Consider the following 23,623-nt stretch of genomic DNA (forward strand, 5'->3'; position numbering starts at 1 on the left):
GAAGTGTTTGTGAGGAAGGTAATACCATTGATGCTAGTTTAATGGATTTAACTGTAAAACATTATTCTGTGATTTGTCTCACAGTATTATATAACTGACAATCTGAGTACAGTTTTTTATCTGAACAAACTGAATGAGTTAATTAAATTCTACATTAGTCCATTCATGTGTTAGCTATCTGAAAATTTAACTCTGCCAAGAGGAGCATCTGCTCTCTTAAAATGCATCAGTTTGCATGTTTCTATGAAATGGCTACACGTATTAGCAAGATTTGATGACTTTGGGGACTAGTTCAGATTCCACAGAAGCAAGAGAGTTTAGCATATGGGACAAATAATTGAATGGCTCTGTAATTAACTGTAAAGGCTGAATAAACTGATTCATAAGGGAACTGAAATAAGGAATACTTCTTGATGTTTAAATATTTTTTTTAAAGTATGGTAAATATGTTAGTAAAGGCAGTATTTTATTTAATGCCAACTAAAGGATCATAGGATTGTCTGGCTTGAGATGGTACTGATCAATATGTGCCTCTTAAAATTTAAGCATCTACTGAAGAGTGCCTTGATGTACTGGGTATAACAGAAACCACAAGTCAAAGCATACTTTCAGCATCCCAGCTGGAAGTTCCTGAAGAGGAAAGCCACCAAGAACTACCTAGCAGAACAAATCCTTTTCTTAAAGAAATGTTCAAAATGTTGGTGGAAGGAATCAAAGTATCCATTGTAAGTAAATAGATGTTGTCCCCATTAATGTATATTCCTTAAGTTTCCTTTATTAGATACTCTTTATGCATTAAGTCTTCTGTCCATAAATGCTTTTCTTACTGCCTCTCTCAATTCAGCTCTAGCATTAAAAACTCTGATCAGCTGCTCAGTTATTCTGCAGTTGTAAAAATAAATGCGTCTATTCTGATTTTTACCCTAACATTTAGCAAAATTCTGCTTCTTGAACAAACACACATAGCTAAATAGATTTCTATGTAATCCATGATTTTACTTTGTCTCCTAAACGTCAAGGTTTAGGTTTGCTGGAGCCTATAAAACAAGATCTACTGTGTATCCACAGACAGAATTTCTGAGCAATTTGTATCTGTACTATGTTTTAGAGCTGGTGATGTAACCTGGGGGGAAAGGGAAACTCTTTTTTTCTGTTGTTACCAAAGAGATGAGAGTTTTCTTTTCTAGCATACAGGTTAGCTTGTCAACTCTTCCAAGGTGATCACGTTTTGCTTGGGTAATTACTGCTTCTTGCCTCTTTATTTCTCTTAAATCATCTTTATAAAAAGTAGCTCAACCTTATTTTCTAGCTCTGGAAATTAAGTTTGTTAGGTCTTAGCTTTTCATCATGCCATATTTGTAGTACTTTTCAAAGTCGGCAGGTTTATTTCTGTGAGCAGAAGCACCTCAATCCAATGCCTAGTTTCTAATCTTTTGAGGTAATCCATTCAGAAACTAGTGATAAATGTAGAAGGACTGTTCATTAAAATATGCAAACAAAAAAAACTTTTAAACCTTCTACATCACAATTTTCACTTTTTGGATTGTTGTGTAGTCCCTCTAACTGAATATCTGGTTTAGGTAGGGGTAGCATTTCCAGTATTGTCAAATTGAGAGAAAAATGCTTCTTTTGTTAGAATGAACAAACCCTTCTATCATTTTCAGTAGAACACCTTTTAGCTCATAATAATCAGTGAACTAACATGAAACACTTTATTTTGGTAGAGAAATCTTTATTGTCATACATTTTGATCACATTAACTGTTTTCCAACGTGAAGAATTTGGTAAAAGGAGGCCTTAACCCTGTAATATATAAAAAAAATTCTTTTAGGGCACCAGCAGAATGAACGCACCAAAGCAGCAGTGGAAGAGAATCCTCTTGTCATGTAAGGACACGTTTCGTACGCAACTTGGGAGGCTTCTTGTGCACAACCTGTCTCCGGCAAGGCCACTGCAAGAGAGAAAGCAGACTTTGGAGATGGTACATGAAGTAAACCATCAAGAAATTATGCGTGACTGTCTTAGTCCAACTTTGCAAGTAAGCTCAAGAGTATTTGAGAGAAGTTCGTTAAACCTGTATTCAATATTATTTATTAATTTTTTTTTTTTAGTTATTTAGAACTATATGTAACTAAAATTGTTCACTTCAGTTTTACCAATGTTTAGTGTAATGACAAAGTCATGTCATACAAAATGCCTGTGTGTACTTCTGCAATTGCTATATTATCCTGAGGGAAGATAGTTTTGTAAGAGGCAAGGTAGGATTATGTCTGCGTACGTTGACTCTGTAGCACATCAACATCACATCTCCTATGTAGTGCAGAAACAAAAGGTGGTACTAGTTTTAATATAAAGAATTTTACTGAGGATGCTAGAAGTTAAGGTACCCTGAAAAAGCAGATTAATGAAGTGTGATGGTTTGGCCCAAGTTACCACACAGTTTCTCGCTCACTCTCCCTGTCCCCAGTGGGATGGAGGAGAGAATTGGGAAGGAAGGAAAACTCATGGATTGAGATGAAGACAATTTACAAAAATAACAAAGGAAAATTACAATAATAACAGAACATAAGGATATTAAAATATACGAAATAAACAATGTATGTTTTCCCACCACCTGATGTCCCAATGATACAGCCTGTCCTAAGCAGCGATCATGGAAACAAAACAGAGCAGCACGCAAAGGAGCAAAAGGGAGCCAGCAAGGTAGAGGGCCCTGTTTAACAACTTTGGCAACGTGAACAGTGGGATTGAGTGCACCCTCAGCAAGTTTGCCAACAACACCAAGTTATGTGGTGCGGTCAACATGCTGGAGGGGAGGGATGCCATCCAGAGGGACTTGGACAGGCTGGAGAGGTGGGCCCATGCAAACCTCATGAAGTTCAACATGGGCAAGTGCAAGGTCCTGCACGTGGGTTGTGGCAATCCCAAGCACAAATACAGGCTGGGCAGAGAATGGATTGACAGCAGCTCTAAGGAAAAAGGACTTGGGGGTGTTGATTGATGAGAAGCTCAACATGGGCTGGCAATGCATGTTTGCAGCCCAGAAAGCCAACCGCATCCTGGGCTGCATCAAAAGAAGCATGGCCAGCAGGTTGAGGGAGAAGATTCTGCCCCTTTACTCTGCTCTTGTGAGACCCCACCTGGAGTACTGCAGCCAGCTCTGGAGCCCCCAACATAGGAAGGACATGGACCTGTTGGAGCAAGTCCAGAGGAGGGCCACAAAGACTATCAAAGGGCTGGAGCACCTCTTGTATGAGGACAGGCTGAGAGAGTTGGGGCTGTTCAGCCTGGAGAAGAGAAGGCTCCAAGGAGACCTTATAGCAGCCTTCCAGTACCTCAAGGGGGCTATAAGAAAATGTCGTGGTTTTGTTTAGTAGGCGGGGACCTAAGGTGGTAGCTTCTGTAGGAAACTGCTAGAAGCCGCTCCCCTTTGTTCAGGGGACTTGGCCAGGCCTAGGGCGGACCCGCTGCTGGCCAAGGCCGAGCCGATTGGTAGCAGAATGTCTCGCGATAACGTATTTAAGAAGGGAAAAACAGGAAAAAAAAAAAGAGAGAGAAGAGAAGATGTGAAGAAGCTGAGCAGGGGCAGAGGCGCAGAGGGGGAGGCGCAGGCCTCACCCTCTGGCCTCTCACCAGGCAGCCGACTGGGCCCGACTCGGCCCAGCCCAGCTGCAAGAAGTGGAGAGGAGATGAGAAGTGAATAAGATGTAAAAAAGATCCTGAGAGGCATCTACCAGCCTGTTGTGAGGAACGGCTGCAGACGCCAAGGTCAGTGAAGAAGTGAGGGGGAGGAGTAATGCGACTCCTGGCCAAGATTCCCCTGCAGCCTGTGGTGACGACCATGGTGGAGCAGGTTGTCCCCCTGCAGCCCATGGAGGTCCACGGAGGAGCAGAGATGCACTTGGAGCCCGTGAAGGACCCCGTACCGGGGGAGGTGGATGCCTGAAGGCAGCTGTGGCCTGTGGAGGGCCCGCTGGGACAGGTGTTCTGGAGGGACTGCACCCGTGGAAGAGATGACCCACGCCGGAGCAGTTCCATGAAGGACTGTGGCGTAGGGGTGGGACCCCACAACGGAGCAGGGGAGGAATGTGAGGAGTTCTTCCCCCAACCATGAAGCAGCGGCGTGAAACAACGCGTGATGAACTGACCACAACCCCCATTCCCTCTTCCCCCCTGTGCTGCTCAGGGAGGGGAAGGTAGTAGAGATATGTTAAGCTTGGGAAGAGGGAGGGGTGGGGGGAGGTTATCTTGTTCTCTGTCTCATTCTCCTGTTGTTTTTAGTAATAAATGAATAGTTTTCCCCAAGTCGAGTCTGTTTTGCCCGTGACAGTAACTTTAAGGATTTCCCCCTGTCCTTATCTCAAACCTTGAGCCGTTTTTCCTTATATTTTCTCTCCCTGTTCTCTCGGAGGGTGGGGGGAGTGAGAGAGAGACTGCGTAGTCTGATCCGATTGGGGCTGAACTACGACAGAAAGACAGGGAGAAACTCTTTATCAGGGCCTGTTGTGATAGGACGAGGAATAATGGTTTTAAAATAGAGGGAGACAGATTCAGACTTGGTATAAGGAAAAAGTGTTTTATGTTGAGGGTGGTGGAACACTGGCACAGGTTGCCCAGAGAGGTGGTGGATGCCCCATCCCTGGTAATGTTCAAGGCCAGGTTGGACGGGGCTCTGAGCAACCTGCTCTGGTTGGAGATGTCCCTGCTCCTTGCAGTGAGTTTGGACTAGATGACGTTTAAAGGTCCCTTCCAACCCAAACCATTCTGTGATTCTATAATTCACTTTCACCAGTAAGAAGAGAGCTGATACACTAGCAATGGCTTCTCTGTGGGAGTGTCATGTTGAGTGCATTTACGGCCTGTGTCTGCCAATGCTGATTGGGTTAATCAAACAAGGTGTGGCATTCTTGGCAGGCAAAATTAGGAGTCTCTGGCACATATTTTTCTGAAGTATAAACAAGGCTGCAGGAGCTGAGTACTTGGAAAAGAAACTTAGCTTTTCTGTAAGCCATTTGAAAAGTCACAAGATGCTGGGGGAAGTTCAATCATGTGAAGGATTAAATTCAGCATGTTCTTTCTACTTTTATGGAAGCTTGTCTTCAAACACTAAAGCAGCTATTTTCTTTAAATCACAGAAAAAAATAGAAGAAATCTCTCCAGGCTGACTAGAAAGGAAATAATGTTGGAGGAAAAAACTGTCCAGTGTTATACTGTGGAAATGAGAATGACCATACATCTCTTTTTCTCTCTTCCCTTTTTTTCTTCTAGCATGGACCTAAATTAGTGCTCTATTTATATGAGTTAATGCAGAATCACAGTGATGAAATGACCAAAGAAGAACAAAGAGCAGCAGGAGACTTTATGAATACATTAAAATGTTGTGGCTATAAATGCATTCCTCTGAGCCCACGACCAAAACCAGATCTAATAAAAGCTTTGAAAGAGGTTTGTGGATGGAAACTTTAATTTAAAAACTGGGTATATTTCAGACAATTGTTTGTTATATGACTGCAGACAGAGGTTTGTTTACTTGGTGCATGGCGTATGCTTTTGGGGATTCTCTTTTGGGTTCTGAATATTTCTGTCACATACTCAGTGCTTCACAGCAAGCTCGTGTTCTTGCTTCTTGGTTAATAATATTACTTAGCTAGGCAAAGCTGGGAGTTCATAATAAGCTACTAGTATCTCCCATTGTCAGGAAAAATAATTTTTACGGTTCCTTGCAAAAAAAAAAAAATAAAATTACACCTAAATATAATAAAACCGCAGTAACTGAAATTAAGTCTTGATGGTTTTAAATGCTGTGAAGTTATCAGTTGAACAGTTTTGTCAGTCTTCTGTCTCTTTTTTAAACTGACATATTCATTAGCTGCTTCTTCCTTATTATGTCCATCTGAAAAAAAAGTAATGTATAAAATTTCCATTCAGGATCAGAAGAAATATGAGGTGGAAGAAGGTATAAACAAAGCTGCTTGGGAGAAGACAATGGCTAATAATCGTCAAAAGTAAGTGCTGCCTTAAAGGGGCTGCAAGAACTCCTTAGGAATGTTCTCTGTTCAGCACACCCCATTGCAAAGTTGTCTATATGGCTATTATAGATGTTTCTTCAAATTAACAGCATGGCTAGCCTTCAGTTTTTTATTTTACCATTATAAAAACAGCTTGATTGTAGGTATATGCATTTGGATAGGTTGTATAATAAATGGCATTGTGTGAACTTTAGAATACGGATTTGTTTTTTGCACGTCTGGCATTTCACCCTTAGTTTTATAGCTGTTGTATCTGTCCAATCACCCAATACAAATAAAGTATCATTATATTCAGCACAGTATTTGAACACTTCTGTGAGCTACATAGACTGGTGCTACTTGGTATAATTTAAATTTTGGTAGTGTAAGAGGTTCTTTCATTTAATTTACATTTTAGGCTTTGCCATAAAAATGAGATCTGAGATGCACACACAACATGCTTCAACGTAGGCAGCTGTAGTAGCTGTAAAGGTCAGCTTAGTCAAGTCTGTCCAGACCAGTGATAAGACTTTACTGTGTTGAATAACTGCAGAGATTTGAGCAGTGGTAAATCATCGTTCTTCAGATTTTTATTGTAATTAGTATACATTAATTAGTAAAGCACGCTAATATATAGCCATTGATCATCTGATTGGCTTGTCTTGTCTTTGGCCACAAGTAATAGCTTTTTGAAGGCTAAGAAGCAGAAGGTATTCATGAGTCTCCTGAAAATTATGTAGGCTAAGTTGCTCTGCATCTGCTGTAACAAGAACTATGGATATATTCTGCCAAACTGCTTGTATTTTATAAGGGTTGTCGGTGTCTTGCCTTCCCTTTTCAGACTGTTTATTTGACATTTTAAAACACAACTCTTTCTCCTCAGTCTCTTTCAACGTCTGGATACAAAATCTAAAGACATTTCTAAAATAGCTGGAGATATCACACAAGCTGTGTCTCTGTCACAAGGAATGGAAAGGAAGAAAGTAATCCAGCACATCAGGGGGATGTATAAGGCAGAGCTAAGTGCCAGCAGACATTGGCAGGAACTTGTTCAGCAGCTTACCCATGATCGGTAAGTTGGTCTCTCATCTCAGTGAAAAAGCAAGAGACAGGCTCAATGCCTGACATGTGCTTCTTATTCTCCTTAAAGGCACATGAAATGTAGATGATATTAAAATTAGAATTACTTACTTTTTCCAATCATCTGATGGTTAAAGACTTGTAAAAGACTTTATTTATTCTCCTATTTTAAGGTGAGTAGCCAAGTAGTATTTCTATGCCATTTAGACGAGTTTGTTGTCAGATACATTTTGCTATGCCTAATAGAATGAAGAATGTCAAAGTTTTCATATCTTGCATTACAATGGGTAACAAAACATTCTTTGGGTAATGTTATTCACATTAGCATCTAGATACTGTGTAATCTAATCTGCATAGAGCAAAAGATGCTAAGTCTTGACAGGAAACCAAACAATGGTATTTTTACCACTGCAGAACTAGTATTATGTCATGTTTGCAGCAGCTGCATTTTCAAAATAAAGTATTGGATTCATTGTATAGCTGTTTTCCATCAGAATTAGTAACTTCAAGAGCAGTCTTACAGTAGTAGCTCCTAAGTGGTCGGTCAGTAGGATAGCTCATGGAAATAAACTACAGAATTCAGTCTTTTGATACTTTTTCGGAAATAACTGCCTAATGTACTGCTGTGAAACTTCTGCCTTTTTACTATTTAGGGAAAAATAGAATGAATATGTACTGCCTCTGCTGCCAAAGTTGAAGGTATTTTGTTGTTTTTCAGAGCACTCTGGTATGACCCAGTCTATTACCCAACTTCTTGGCAACTGGATCCAACAGAGGGCCCAAACAGAGAGAGGCGCCGCTTGCAGAGGTGCTACCTAACTATTCCAAACAAGTACCTTCTCCCAGACAGGCAGAAACAGGAAGGTATTTATGACATCTTCTAGGAGTGTATCTGAATTGTAATGGCTACTAGTGCCTTATTATTTGTGGGTTTTTTAATAGGTGTGATAAAAACTCCATTGTCTTATCTATTTGAAGACAAAACACATTCTTCTCACTCTTCTACTGTAAAGGACAAAGCTGCAAGTGAACATATAAGGTAAGGTTTTGGTAACATTTACCTCCCCTTCCCACCTTCTTTCATTCCAAAGAAAGTTCTCAATTTTTTTCCTAAATAAACATTAAAAAAAAAAATAATCAAGTGAGATAAAAGGCAAAGGTCAAAAATGGTAGGTTTTTTGCTGTACTTGTAAGCAGAAGATCAGAGCTACCAACATGTATATTTTCTGAGTCTTAAAACAGTCTATCTCCATGACTTCAAAAATCAGTAAAAGCAAATACCATCTATTGTGATATGGGGATGAGACTTCTGTGGGATAACCTGATGGGATTTCTTTACTGATGTGTACTTGGATATTGAAGACAGGCAATGTGACTAGATCTGGTAGGTCTTTCTATCAGTGTTCAAAAGCAAAGTGTTTTAATCCTCTCTGCTTGTACCATTGAGTTACTCAACTCTGCAGTTGTGTCAATTTACCACCTATTACAGGCACTAATACTGCCTAAAATAATTGCAGAGAACATACAAAGAAATAAATATGAATACACTAATATGCAAGTATAGAAAGTTGAGGTTCTATTTTCTTTCCCTCCTTGACATTTGAACCATTACAGTCATGGTGTTGAGAAGTCTTTCTTCAACTGTAGTCTTTGAGGCTGTTAGTTTTAGGGACACACCAAAAGGTATGTAAATCCATAAGTAATAATACACTCTGAAATATTTCAGAGTTAATCGAAGATGTATAAGTGTGGCACCTTCTAGAGAGACTGCTGGTGAACTGTTATTAGGTAAGTACAATTTTCAGTCCTCATAATACCTTTTTTAATAAGATTCTGCTGTGTATATAAACTTGGCTGATTTTATTGTTTTAGGTAATTGAGCTGTTGCTTGACTTCTAATGGATTATATACTTTATAGATCAGTTCTGCCTTTCTTCCTCACTGTTTGCATGAGTGCTATTTGGACTGTAGTTAAGTTTTAAAGTTGCAGGCCACTTGCTGAAAGATACGGAATTATAAATTCTATTTCTGTCAAGTACTGTCTGGCTGAGGTACTATTCTTAGTATTCTTAACTCCTAGACATTGTTTATCTAACACTAAGTAGTACTATACAAATAGTAATATCATATACCTTTTGCAACTACTTTTTCCTACAGGAAAATGTGGCATGTATTTTGTTGAAGACAATGCTTCAGACACAATTGAAAATTCAGTAAGTATTAGAGCATATTGTCCAACTTTAACTTCTCTAAACTATGACCATGTGTAGCTTCTCTCTACTGCCACTGAGATTGAGTACTTGAGTTAGAGGTCTCTGGACAAGGCCAGACAAACTGCTTAGTTTGGGTTCAGTGTTGCTTCTGTTGCCTCTGGGTGTGGAATCGGTGGTGATAGCAGAAAACACGAAAGGGACTGGAAGGGAATGAGGAGGGGGTGATGTGGAGAGGCTTCTGCACCTTGCTCTCCACTGCTCTGAGTTCATCAGCATAAGTGTGTAGGGCTTGCTTTGGTCTGCACGTTGGATAACTTGCCTTACTAGAAGCTGGAGCAGTAGGAAGTACAGAAACTCACAAGTGTATGAATTGTGCCATACTCTACAGCATATGATTCTTGAATTTTCCACTCTGTAGGATTTTCTAGCTCTTCCCTTATCCTATACAAGAGGGGACTGTTTCATGGAGGAAACTGAAACTGACCTGATCTTCCTGATATACAAAGGCTCTGATGTATTATTTAAGTTTATACATACAACAGACATTTATAAAGATATGGGTTGTTCTGGTGAAAGTTTTTTTTTTGTTTGTTTGTTTTTTTTTAAACTGTTTTCAGGGAGCTCTTCCTTGCATTCACTAAGCACACAACTCCTGTGGTTTAAGATGTTACCAACTGTTTTGTTGCTTTGTCCTTTGTAGAACTGTCAGAATTGGGATTAATGGCAAAACTTTGCTTGCTCTGGTTCGCTGTCCACTGTTTTGGCTTAAGACCCAGTGAAAGTATGGCATTGTGTGCCAGTGTTGGATAGGGAACTGGAGCGGCTGGGGAGCATGCATGATGTTCTGCCCGCTGCCTTGAGGAGAGTGGAGGATGGGAAACTTGTATGAAGAAAATTACAGCAGTGTCTTCATGCATTGCAGCAAAACTAAACTTTGCCTTATGATAGTGCTGTATGGTTAGAAACTGGCTGCATTGAAGAGTTTCTTGTTTGGAAAATCTACTATTTAAAATAACTTTTTCAATTGCAAATTCTGCAGAGTTTTCATGGAGAGACTGAGCCAGCATCATTTTCCTGGACCTATGAGGAAATTAAGGAAGTTCATAAGCGCTGGTGGCAGTTAAGAGACAATGCTGTGGAAATATTTCTAACAAATGGCAGAACTTTACTCTTGGCTTTTGATAATACAAAGGTAATGTGGCACTGATGCATAATAATATATCAAATTGTTTTGCTGTGTCGTCATAAGATGAACATTCATGCATCAGTTTTTAAGGAGACTTGTTGCATGGACTAATTAAATTCTAATACCTTCGAAAAAAACTTTGCTCGGCTAGACTTCTAGACAAACACCATGTTGTGTTCTAGACAAACTCCTAGACAAATCATGTTGTAAAACACATCTCTGATGTACTAAGATGTTAAAGAATCTTAGTAATACTAAGCATTATTCCATTACAACAGATATCTGGAAACTTGTAAAATGAGAGAAACTTACTAAGTCTTGGTAGTTTGAAATTTTTTAAATTACATTATTAAATTTGTGGTATTTTCTTCTAGGTCCGTGATGATGTGTACCACAACATCTTAACTAACAATTTGCCTAACCTTTTGGAATATGGAAACATTACTGCTTTGACCCACCTGTGGTGCACAGGACAGATTACTAACTTTGAATATCTGACTCATTTAAACAAACATGCGGGCCGTTCCTTCAATGATCTCATGCAATATCCAGTATTTCCTTTTATACTTTCTGACTACACCAATGAAACTCTGGACCTAAATGATCCATCAGTATATAGGTAATATGAAATGTTTAGAACTGGTTATTTCCAAGTAATTTAACTGATCGTCCAGCGTAGCTTTTTAACTTCATTGTACTAAACTGCACACATACGTGAATGGAACTATTCAGGGACAAGCCTCATCCATAATAACTTGGGCTTTTTACAATAAGTGGCTGCTTCACCTCTGATATTTAAGTAAAATGCCTAGTATTATAAGTGTGTATATTCAAAGGATGCTATGAATTGGACTTACACACTGTCTTAATTCAATACGGATAGTCCACAGATTTAAATAGAAGCTGTATGTTTAAATTCATGTGATTAAAGGCTTCCAGGCCAATTAGCAAAAATTAAATTGAAAAGGAAATAATACTGTAAATTATTTGGCCAGTTACAAAATCATGTTGTCTTCATTGTTGAATAGATCAGAGTGAATTGTCTCATCCTCATAAATTTCTGTTAAGCCAATTTAAAGTTTGTGTGCACAGTCTTTGCCTTTATGATGCCTCTGATTTGACAGAGGCACTTTGCATTTGCTTGCCTGTTCTGTGCTATGGAGTGGTCTGTGGATCCGAGTTAACCTTTAGCACTAACTAAAAGTGGCCTTTTTATTTTTTGCACTCTTGTAAAGTGCTATTAAGTTGTGCTTGTCCTTTTCTTGATATTAAAGGCATTATTCTTAATAATGCATTATTAAATGGTACGAATCAACACCTTTATAAAAATGACAAGATATCAGTACTACTTCTGTTACAGAAATCTGGTCAAACCGATAGCTGTGCAGTCTAAAGAAAAAGAGGATCGTTATGTGGATACTTACAAGGTAAATTGGATAACTTGCCTCTTGCATTTTTCCTGTGTATAAATTATATGGAGGCTTTAATTTTTGTAACATATATTGATGGGGAGATAAGAAACCACAAATCCAGAATTTTGTGTCTATGGAATTCTCGTTTCCAGTATGCTATGTTTCCTGGGAATTGTTTTATAATATGCTTGGAACTTGTTTGTCTGTTCTGTACCTGAAATCATAAATCAATTTGGTCTTTCCGTGTGATACTGTTGAGGAGGTTAAATTGGTATCTTCTTACATATGAATATACATGTACTTAAAGATCCCCGAAGATTAGTAATATTAACTTATTGCTGTTTATTTAAAATTACTTCAGTGGAACTTGTGGCTATTCTTTGTTGGTTAACAGAAAAGCTGTTTTCCCTCAAGTACTCTGTTATTTTTAACATGCCCTACTATGATTACAGTGCTCTTTGATTTTTGCTCTTTAGAATGTTTTAAAGGCTCTAGGAAATAACAACATACTGGAGAACGAAAGCATCTATAGCTGGACTTCCAAACTTACGCCTATATCACCCTGGTCTACTGTATTATTTGCAAATATTTTTTTCCATGTAGTGTTGAAAAGCTTGTACAATGACTCTGCTGTGTTAGAAAACAAGAAGGGAGAGGGGAGAGCAAAAGTAATAAGTTCCAGAAGACAGATCATTTAAATTGGCTTAAGATTTTGATACCTCTTAATTTTGCTACAGTCCAAGTAAGAGGTTTGTGATTTTTTTTTTTTTTTAATCCTACTATTTTTCTAGTATTTGGAAGAAGAGTACCGTAAAGGAGCACGAGAAGATGATCCAATGCCCCCTGTGCAACCGTATCACTATGGATCTCATTATTCCAACAGTGGAACTGTCCTTCATTTCCTAGTTAGGCTGCCACCTTTTACGAAAATGTTTTTAGCTTATCAAGGTAAGATTACTTTTTCTTGCTCTTATTTTTCACATCTGGGCCTGTCCCAATGACTCAGGAATGCTGCACATTACTCTGTTTAGCATAGTTGATCAATTACAAATAGCTGAGTTCAGTAAAATTAAATCTGCTATGCTTTCAGAGTAGACCCATTCTGAAATTATCAAACTAGACCATAAAGCTGTACATCTTATATTTATAACTGTATGTAGAATAAAAAGCTGACCTATTTTTGACTTACAGTCATTGTGTAACACTTAAGAATTGAGATAGAAGAATTCTAAATGTTCTCAGCTAACTAGAGAGCAGTTAACTACTTGAAGTTTCAGATGTGCAACTGTTATCATGTCCATGATTGATGTAACAAATTCTATTTGGATTTCTTTACAGATCAAAGTTTTGACATCCCAGACAGAACTTTTCACTCTACCAATACAACCTGGAGACTCTCTTCGTATGAATCAATGACTGATGTGAAGGAACTTATCCCAGAATTTTTCTACCTTCCTGACTTTCTAGTTAACAGAGAAGGTACATAACTGAATATGCTAAGCAGTAGATACATGGGAGAAATCTGGCATGATTTTGCAGGATATGCTAACAAGCTGTTATGTAGGACTTACGGCAAGTTTTCTCATAATTATGTTGGATGCAAAGGAGTTCCCCGTTGTCTGACTTTTCCATTTGAATGAGTATGTACAGCTTGAATATGTTTGGAGGGGGACTTGTTAATAGTGTTGCTTTGTTGATCACCAATCACTGTGCTTAATGGTTAGCTTTCCTAAACCTTAACCTCTTCAAAGTTACTGTCAACTGAAATATTGGAACACTTACTCCTCTGTTTCTAGGTTTTGATTTTGGAGTACGTCAAAATGGTGACAGAGTTAACCATGTCAATCTTCCACCCTGGGCTCGTAATGATCCTCGTCTGTTTATCTTGATTCATCGTCAGGCTTTGGAGTCTGACCATGTTTCCCAGACAATCTGTCACTGGATTGACTTGGTGTTTGGTTATAAGCAAAAAGGCAAGGCCTCTGTCCAGGCTATCAATGTCTTTCATCCTGCAGTAAGTATTTGTTAAGTAGTATGTTTGTTCATTGTACTTAGTAACTTAATGGGGGAAAGTTTGGTCTGACTTGCTTGGAAAACATCCAGCATGAAGCAACATCCCTTGCTCATGAGGTGCTGAAGAATAAGAAAAGGCTTTAACCATTTCAGTATGGAACCGATAAGGTCCCAGGGACTGTTGTGAGACTTAATTTGTGTTTGTGGTTTTTTGCCTTGAGATAGGCATGGGAGATGATCAGGTATAGGTTTTAGAATTTTTGGGAAGTTGTTTGCAGTGGTATACACGTTGTGTTGGTCTGTACCTGCTTCCATCTCTTTCAAAAGAAGCCTTTCATTTAGGCAGATTGTGCTGCAGCTTTTGATACGATTAAATTAGTTCAGTTTTTCCTGAGCTCGTTTTTTTTCTTCCCTTCATATGCATCTTGTGTTTTGTCGCTCTAATGAGCACTTTCCCCTCCAGTAAATCTAATTTCAAATAAGTCTTAATTGAATGTGAAGACTTCCAGAGTTTCACTGCTTAATTTTAACACAGATATCTTGGATTGTATTCTTTAGTTTCAATCCTTACTATCACAAGGTTTGCTGCACAGGCAGTGCTGGTTTCAAATGCATTCAAATGTGTTCCATGTGCTTAAATATTCATTCTATAGCTGAAAGAGCTAATAAAACACTAGCGTTTGGCAGTGGTGGCTTTTTCTTTTCAAGTAGCTGTTCAAATGCTTTCCTTCCTTTTCCTTTTTTTGGGGGCTTAAGTTATTACCTTAAGTTTCAAATACTGAGTTTATATGAGTGTGTTCGTTGTTTTTTAAAGTGAAAAGTCAAGGCCTTTGTCAGTGTGACTGAGGAAAAGTATGTAGTACACAATTAGACATGAAAAAGACAAGTAGAGGAAATAAAATAATTTCTGCTCTCCTGAATTATGAAGGTTCTTCCTCCCTCCCCACCCTAAACCAGAGCTTTAATACATTAATTAAAAAGAGGTACAGAAAACACTTTTTTTTCTTTTTTTTCTTTTTTTTTTTTTTTGTTTATCATCAGCAACTGCTGTGGTTTTGCACAGGTTAGTAAAGGTTTACTAAGAAAACCTCTTCGACAGAAATTAGTTATGGAATATGTGTAGGAGCAGCTCACATGATGATAAACCTTAAATGGTAGTTATCTCCAATAAAGAAGTGGTAAAAAAGTTACTGTTCTCAGCAGCTCTTTAGTGGGATGGCTTCTGGTCGAAGTCTTAACCAAGCAACTGTTTCTAAATTTGTGTGTGGGTTGAGGAATCTTTCCCAAAGACAAATTGGCCAAGCTTATTCTCCCCTCTCGCCTTTTTTTTTCCCCTCTAGACCTATTTTGGGATGGATGTTTCTGCTGTTGAGGATCCTGTTCAGAGAAGAGCGCTTGAAACAATGATAAAAACATATGGGCAAACACCTCGCCAGCTGTTCCATGCAGCACACGTTAGCAGACCTGGATCCAGGCTTATCATGGAAGGAGAACTTCCTGCTGCCATGGGATTACTAGTGCAATTTGCTTTCAGAGAAACCAGAGAACAAACTAAAGAGATAATATATCCAGTATGTTGTTTTGATTTGCAAGATGGTTTAATTAATATTCCTATGCTGTGATTATTGAACCCTTATGTTTACAGTTTCTTTCAGAAAACTGCAGCTTACTACCCAAATTGTATTGTAAAGAAAATACAAAACAAAATTAGTAGTGATAGTGAAAATTATTTTCACACACTAGTGATATCCTTTGTGTCAAAGTAAGAACTGAATTTATCTTGGTTATAGCAAATAAGTGTTGGAAAGTGTTTCACTTAACCGGTTTTATATGTTCAATGATGAATTCTGGATTCTGTGTGCAGACCTATAGTAGGTAAAAACATACTGTGTTTTCTCCCTCCTCAACTTTTTCGTTGTCTGTAGGACAGTTTAACTTTCTTCACTTCAAACACTTGTTTTCCCTAAAGTCCAGTGAGAAACTGAATCCTTGCATTTAAAGAAATCAGTAGTTTTCACTACGGTACCTGAACTGCCCGCTTGCCATCTCAGCCTTTGAAGAAATGGGAGAACTCACTTAAAGCTAATAGTTTAGCTGATGACACTACAGTGCTTCATACTTGTCTTTCTGGTGTTTTTAGAGTGCTTCAGCAGTCCTTACCATGTGATTGCTTATGGGAATGTAATATGAATTATTCTTCCTTACTAATTAAATAACATTTTGCTGAGAGCTTTTTACCACCGTTTAACTTGAACCATATTTGTGCTTGCTTTAGAGTCCATTACCATGGATAAAAGGCTTGAAGTGGGGAGAATATGTTGGTTCCCCAAGTGCTCCAGATCCTGTTGTCTGCTTTAGCCAACCGCATGGAGAAAGGTTTGGATCTCTCCAGGCTTTGCCAACTAAAGCCATCTGTGGTTTGTCCCGCAAGTTTTGCCTTTTGATGATATATAGCAAGGAGCAAGGTATGAATTTGTGCTTATTGTCTGCATGCACAATATATACAAAAATGAGCCATAAGAAAATATAAACCTAATGCTACTATTTTCTTCAGCAAACTGCCCAAATTTAGTCACTTTTGCCAAAGACTGATTTATAAATCCAGTAGCAGCTTCCACATGTGTGGTATCTTTCCTGGAGGGTGAATTTTACTTGTAATTTTCAAAACTACATAGAGGCATCCTGTAATTAAGTTGATATTTTTCATTAAAGTGACTGAAGCATGACGATTTAACTTTTAGAACTTGCTAGCAGATTTAGTCTAAGAAGAACTGAAGAACAGATAAAAAGAACATGCGGCAACAGAAAGGAGAATTAAAGGAACAGTTTTTAGAGGCAGAGAATGGGAAAAGTTATCAGCATAAAGCAGAGGTGAAGGATTTTCTGCTTTCAGATAAACTCCAGAGGCGTTCTTATTGATAACGTAAAAACAGTTCACACTCTTATTTTGTTTTCTTTGTAACATGTACTAGTGAAGGGTTTTAAAAAATAAACAGCTTCAAAACAAAAGTCAACAAAAATACGTAACATTCTCCTTGAAGTTGTGAACAATCATCTCTTTAGTTGGGAAGTATTGTCAGCCTCTTCCCCTCTTCTCCACTCCCAATAGATGCAACACTTCTTCAAAAAAGCTTTGTCCAGGTTGCAGACTGTCTTTGGAGAGCACCGAATGTTTACTTAGTCTCTGAAAACTGTTTGTTTATAGTACACTGCAGATTAAGCCACAGCCTAACAAAATATTTTCTTTTGGAACTTCAGAGTTTTTCATGTTCTTGCTTGTAGTAAAACATGGACCTGAAATTTTTATTGTTGACTATCAAAGTGATCAACTCTTTGGTCGCATATGTGACACAATATTATATGCCTTCCTTCAGGTGTGAGAAGCATGCACAGCACTGATATTCAGTGGTCAGCTATCCTGAGCTGGGGATATGCCGATAACATTTTACGACTGAAAAGCAAGCAAAGTGAACCTCCAGTAAATTTTATACAGAGTTCACAGTTCCATCAGGTAAAAAATAAGTCTCTGTCTTCAATTCAATATTGCTAGTTTAAGTAGTGGCCTGACTTGGCAGTAGGTACTCTTGCTTTCATTTTTGCAAAGCCTGTAGTAAATAACAAATCTTATTCTTGGAGAGGAGCATCCAAACACAACTGGTTTTAATCTGTTTGATTCTCCTTTGGAATGTGTCCCTCACTGCTCCAGTGTATCTTGCTCCTGGATGTGTTCCTGTACTAGGTAAAGATCCCTTCTGAATGCATTTGACTCTTATAGTTTTTCTCTCCTATGGGTATGAATTTATTAAAAGCTTAAGTTCTGGGCCAAGAAAATAAATAGAGGAAAAAATTAGATGCCTCACATTAGAAGCAGAACTCTCCTATAGTTTAGGATTCCTCTGAAAAAGATTGTCTAAAAGATTGTTAGGGAGCATAATCTCAGTTATGCTCCAATGGTTGGTGAGATTCTACCGAAAAGACTTTGTCTGATGTGGCTGTAGATCTAGAAGCCTGCAATAGTTCACTGCTCTTTCGCTGTGAATTCTGGGATACACAGAATTTCCCTCTTTACTGTAGTTTCTGAAGTAATAGCAAAATTGACCTAAAGCAGGTATATTTTAAACTCTTGGATTGCTTTAACTTAGGTATTTCATGTGGCTTTTCTTAGGATAGCAAATAAATAACCTGTTTCACTAAATGCTATGGCATAATGAAAATAGCAGTTAGAACAGGTTTTGTTCTAATTTTTTCTGGCTTTCTTTTGTCTTTCCAAGGTAACAAGTTGTGCTTGGGTGCCAGACAGTTGTCAGCTGTTCACAGGTAGTAAATCCGGTGTCATCACAGCGTATATGAACAGATTCACTAGCAATACAGTAAGTTCCATCGGACAGGATTATTATTTAAGGACTTAGCTGTGTTCACTGTTTTTTTTTTCAAACAGGAAAAGTAAGAAAAAGGGAATATGCTATACTCGGGACAATTGCTAAAAAGATCAAGTGCTTGTTTAGTGTTTGTTTTTGAAGGATTCTCTTTGACATTGTTAATTAGCTTTATCTCAGCGTGTTTATTTGTGGCTTTTGCTTAAGCTGTTACTCATATACTGCTAGACTTTAGTCAGCCCTCATCATCTGGGTGTACAACTGATTACATATACAGCTCTGACTGTATTCAGGCTAGGGCTTGGAATTGAAACTCTCTGGCATAATGAAGCTCTCTACATTAAGGAGTAACTTTCTGTGAAGGAGACAGACTTCCAAAGCCTTAACTGAAACTGTGGAATGCATTTCCCCAAAGTAAACAACATTTTAAATGCAGAGCCAGGATGAAATCTCTGACAGTGTATATATAAACCACTAAGCCTCTCTACTTTGTCATATTCCCCAAGGGGAAAAACTGTGAGGAGAGAAGGGAGCAAAGTAACTTGCATTACTTAATGCATCAGTGGAAGATACTGAGATACTACTAGAGATCACCCTGATACTATGCAGTAATAAGTATGGTATGAAAACACAAGTAGAACTTGAAATTAATCTGGTTCAGACTGGGTTTCTGAGCTTCTGACTTTCTCCAGCAGTACCTTGTACTCTCCATAGTTTTAACAAGAGTTTATAACCTTCTTGACAGGTAATTCCTGTGTCTACAGGACTACCCATAGCAACAAGCAAACCAAACTGACTTATCAAATTTAGCTTGATAAGATACAGGTATTCGCAAACACATTTGTAGTACTGTGCTCCTGAATCACTACATTAGCATGGGCTAGAGGGAACCTTGGTATGACCTGCTATGCCTCCCTAGTTTCCTCTTTTCAATAGTGGCAAACAGCAGATGCTTAGACTGGGAAGAGCACAAACATACAGTGATTTCTTCTTTGGCTTTCTTCCAGTTTCTGGTGATCTGCCACTCAGACTTCTTGAGCTCAGCAGCACTTTGAGTTTAAAAATATGAAGCTGAGTTTGAAACCTGCAAGCTTCAATCAGTTGGGTCTTAAGTCTGGCACCTTAACTGCTCACCAGAATAGTGAGCTTGTAAATAACCTGTACTGAAACTTGGATTCCAGTTAAAATTTTTTGAAGTACTAAAATAGAAATTCAGTATACTTGCCCTCTGCAATGCTAAAAAGAAACTCTAGTAGCAGGATTATGATTGTTTCCTGCATTTCCTAGAAACAAGTGAATTTTATTCAGCTACTCAGATGTTGCATTTGAGACCATCTTTGCCGAATTTCGCAGCACTGACAGTTTGACATGCCCCAGGCAAACTGACCTCGGCGCCAATTTTGTAGCTCCTGTTGTTGAGTCGGTTATCAAAGTCAGGGCTGCAGGGAATGCAAATGTGCTTCCTAGCATCTGTTCTGTATGCATCTTGTCAGCTGTTCGATGATAAAGTGAACAGTCTGTTATAATGCGGTACTTCAAACATGAATATTTTGTCCTGTTTCAGATTTATATAAATTCAATGCATAGGCATAAAACAGATATCGTGTCATTAATTGGATATGGGAATTCAAAGGCATGCTGTCAGAATTTAAAAATACCTCAACTTTGTACTTCAGACGCTCTATTTTTCCTAGCCTTTGTTTAAGATGGTCAAAAAACTAATGAAGTACTACTGTGAAACTGTCATCTGTTGTGACAGTAAGGCATACCTTTATGAAAACTTCAGCCAAAATTTTCTGCTTGTACAGATTACTCTAGCCTTCACTTGCTGACTATTAGAGTTGTCTTGCAAACAGAAAGAGAGCACTTCAATAACCTGTTTGAGTAAAACTGGGCAGTGATCATTTAAATTCTCCATTCAAGGGCTGTAGGTGATCATTTTGGGCAACCAATAGAAAGAACTGCTGTTTAAAGGTAGATACATACTTGCATGTTTTTCCACATCTAGATACTGTTTTAGTGGTTGCCATCTAAAAGCAAGTGGGAAGTAAAAGAAAGATAGCATTTAGGAATGAGGTAATTATTTCGTAAGTTATTGACCTTAATACAGTTGGTGCTAAAATTCCAGCTTGTTTCACTACAATACTATTACCATAACCCAGTGAAGAATCAATGAACCATTGCTATTTGTGCTATACAGAGAAGCTGCTAAAGGTGAATCCTGCTTTCAGCTCAGGTGTTGAAATGCAGATCAACAGCAACAACTTGGAGGAGATGGGAGGAGCACAGTAAAAGGGTTATCAAAATCAGTTGTTCAGAAAATGAGAAGTCTTGATTGTTGCTGTTATGGAAAAACTTGGTATATTTTTTTTTCTCTAAACTTAGCAAGGATTAAAGAAGAATCTGTATATGTGAGACACCATACTGTTCTGAGAATTACAACTGGATACTTTCGTAACTGTATCTTACTTGAATGAGATGCTCAGTAGCAAGAGCAAAATAGCAGGTCTTCCTGTTGTCAAAGTGTATTGACTTCTGCAATATTATACAGATTATATTGTCCCCCTGCAGAAAGACGTCAATTTTCTGCAAACTAAGAGTTAAGCAGATGTATATTTATCTTGTCTGTTTCACTTGAAAGCTTTTTGTAGACCTGCTGTATGCATCCTCTACCCTTATACAAAAATGCAGACAATGTTCTCTGACATGTGTGAGGAAACAAGTAGAAAAATGTTCTAATGTATCTAATTATTCTAATCTCTGTGCAGCAAGCTGTCTTAATTAAAGTATTAGTATTCTGATTAAGCAGCTCCTTCAACTTAGCCAGTTTTCAGGAAGTCTGAATCATTTCAAATGATGTAACTTGAATAAGAAGTGTCATTTGCTGCTTTAATTTTTATCTAGCAGTTTCTATATTTAAACTTCCTGCATATTTTTCCAACTTGATGTCACTGAAGGACTTGGCACCAACGTGAGGAATTCCCAGTAATTTACTGTACACAGTGATAACTGCTGAGCTTCCTCTAGATGTTAAAATATTGAGGACTGACGTTTTGCTGTCATGTGGAAACAGCAGTCTTGCAGAAAACAAATCAGCTGTTTTAAAGATGTATAATTGAGACAGAAGTAGTACAATAGTTCTTCATTTTGATTCATCAAAATATTTGCTTAGACTAAAGCACTGGAAGTAAAAAGTTTGAATGATAATGATATGTATGGCTTATCACATTATAAAGCATTAACAGTGTTGCTAAACAGATTACCTTAAAAGTAATGGGAACTATATTCTAAGAATTAAACTTGTCCCTAGGCTTATCCTTGTCAGAAAAAAAAAGACATTATTTTTTTTTTTTTGTGAGAGTTTATACTTTATTTTGCTGTTTTTCAGCCTTCAGAGATAGAAATGGAGTCTCAAGTCCATTTGTATGGTCACACAGCAGAAATAACGAGCTTGTTTGTGTGCAAACCATACAGTATAATGATAAGTGTCAGCAAAGATGGAACCTGCATCATATGGGATTTGAACAGGTACAAGTATATATGTAACTTTCCAATGGCTTTCCTCTAAATACCTGTATTCCATCTTTTGGGTATCTTTACCCTTTTAAAGTTAACTGAATTTGTTCCGTGTATATCTTAAAGTGAAGTCAGACCCTTATGGTTTTTTCCCATGGAGCGTGCTGGAGTTCCAGAATTAATATGAAAAATACCATAATCATGCAAAACATTGATTGAAATTAATATATCTTAAATATTTTCCTCAAAGAACCCTTTCTGTGTTTGAATCTGAACTTTAGGCTTGTTCTCTTTATTTTCTTCAGGCTGTGCTATGTCCAGAGTCTGGCTGGACACAAGAGTCCTGTGACTGCAGTTTCAGCTAGCGAAACAACTGGTGATATTGCAACAGTTTGTGATTCAGGTATATTTGGCAGTCAGGAGAGCTGTTTTGACTTGCAAACCAAATAATGAGACTTGCCATTGTATTAGTTACTGAGCGTGTGTTAATCTGAGGATGCATTCGATCAAATAAGAGTACTCTTCTTTTTTTCAACATAGTAACATATAAATTTCTCCAGAAATTATTAGGCAGATCTTTGAGTAAAATGTAGAGATATAAAAGCTAACAGCTTGATCTCTTTATAAAAAGACTTGAAATTTCAACAGATTCCTGGGAGACCTAAATTCTGGGAAGTTGGCTGCTTTCATTTTAACAGGGATTTGTTGTCAAAGGTACAGTTCTTCAGGGGAGGAGTACAGTGTATTACAGAGCAACAGAATTTTTGTTGTTCACTCTATCACTTTAAATGCTTCCATATCCCCAGAAGCAAACATATAGATTTTCTCTGCTATTCACCAATTTAAAGCAAAGAGGAATAACAGCTATACTGAGAGAAAGCAAAATGGCACAGTCTGTGTCCCTATAGTATTAAGGGACAAAGGGATATTATTCTGGTAGTTCCAGAAACCTAATGTTTAGGTTTTAAAATTACATGGAGACTTTCAACTCCATTTCTGTAGCTCACAAAACATTTTTTTTTTTTCTGGAAAGCATTGTATTCTTCTTTAATTAGTAAGGGACCTGAGTTTCAATTCCTTTTGAGACAAAGCAGTAGCTGAGTTGTTAGTTCTTTGATGGAATCAAATAATCCCAGATAACTAGGTAAAATAACCGCTGCTTTTAAGTATTTGGCTTAAAATGCAAGCTAGAGTACAAGTTTAAAGTAGATAGTATGAATTCCCTCTCAGTACTTTACTGTTAGTACCTGAAAATTGGTCATTAAAAGTAAATACCTTGAATTCATATAGCATTTTGTAAGTACAATGTTCCATAAATATGAAGTGATGTCTTCTAAATCATCGCAGAGTCTTGGTGGTTTGTATGCTCCCTGTCACAAAAGCAAGGAAGAGTTAATTGTTTACTGCAGCACACATCCCTGAGTCATTTAAACCTTCTCATCTTTCAAAAAGTTCAGTTCTTTAACACTTAAAGATTCTGTTGCATAGACCTAGCTGTAGTCTAGATTTTTTTTTTTAATACTGCTGTGCTATGTTCTGTTGCAGTTGGAGGGGGTAGTGATTTGAGACTTTGGACAGTTAATGGTGATCTTGTGGGACACGTACACTGCAGGGAAAGTATTTGCTCTGTTGCGTTCTCTAACCAGCCTGAAGGAGTGTCTGTCAACGTGATTGCAGGGGGGCTTGAAAATGGAGTTGTAAGGTGAGCATTTGAAACTTATTTATTAAAATACTTTATAACTTAGGCTCACAGTTTGAGAGCATGTAGCCAAATATCAAGCTGGTATTTGGCTTTAAAGAAGGTGGACAAGATGTTGTT

General features: G+C 38.0%; 1 protein-coding gene across 3 annotated transcripts in view; it reads left to right on the plus strand.

Annotated features, from left to right (window-relative positions):
* The window catches only part of LOC104480416 (guanine nucleotide-binding protein G(I)/G(S)/G(O) subunit gamma-4), a 109,480-nt gene that overhangs the window by 61,531 nt on the left and 24,326 nt on the right, over positions 1 to 23,623 (plus strand). For 2 of the 3 annotated variants that reach the window (XM_086745918.1, XM_086745906.1), the window contains exons 30-51: positions 547 to 725; positions 1,832 to 2,038; positions 5,269 to 5,445; positions 5,929 to 6,005; positions 6,892 to 7,080; positions 7,807 to 7,952; positions 8,031 to 8,127; positions 8,815 to 8,876; positions 9,246 to 9,301; positions 10,341 to 10,493; positions 10,862 to 11,106; positions 11,848 to 11,914; positions 12,691 to 12,847; positions 13,238 to 13,378; positions 13,696 to 13,913; positions 15,253 to 15,483; positions 16,188 to 16,377; positions 17,287 to 17,423; positions 18,184 to 18,282; positions 21,677 to 21,816; positions 22,110 to 22,207; positions 23,350 to 23,506. In XM_086745918.1, the coding sequence (XP_086602044.1) occupies positions 547 to 725; positions 1,832 to 2,038; positions 5,269 to 5,445; positions 5,929 to 6,005; positions 6,892 to 7,080; positions 7,807 to 7,952; positions 8,031 to 8,127; positions 8,815 to 8,876; positions 9,246 to 9,301; positions 10,341 to 10,493; positions 10,862 to 11,106; positions 11,848 to 11,914; positions 12,691 to 12,847; positions 13,238 to 13,378; positions 13,696 to 13,913; positions 15,253 to 15,483; positions 16,188 to 16,377; positions 17,287 to 17,423; positions 18,184 to 18,282; positions 21,677 to 21,816; positions 22,110 to 22,207; positions 23,350 to 23,506 (3,223 nt within the window). Of the gene's footprint in view, positions 1 to 546; positions 726 to 1,831; positions 2,039 to 5,268; positions 5,446 to 5,928; positions 6,006 to 6,891; positions 7,081 to 7,806; positions 7,953 to 8,030; positions 8,128 to 8,814; positions 8,877 to 9,245; positions 9,302 to 10,340; positions 10,494 to 10,861; positions 11,107 to 11,830; positions 11,915 to 12,690; positions 12,848 to 13,237; positions 13,379 to 13,695; positions 13,914 to 15,252; positions 15,484 to 16,187; positions 16,378 to 17,286; positions 17,424 to 18,183; positions 18,283 to 21,676; positions 21,817 to 22,109; positions 22,208 to 23,349; positions 23,507 to 23,623 lie in introns of those variants that run through there. The other variant, XM_086745907.1, reaches the window with a different exon arrangement.

The sequence above is a fragment of the Chlamydotis macqueenii genome, chromosome 3 (genome assembly GCF_036417535.1).
Source record: "Chlamydotis macqueenii isolate bChlMac1 chromosome 3, bChlMac1.mat, whole genome shotgun sequence".
NCBI classification, from domain to species: Eukaryota; Metazoa; Chordata; class Aves; order Otidiformes; family Otididae; genus Chlamydotis; species Chlamydotis macqueenii.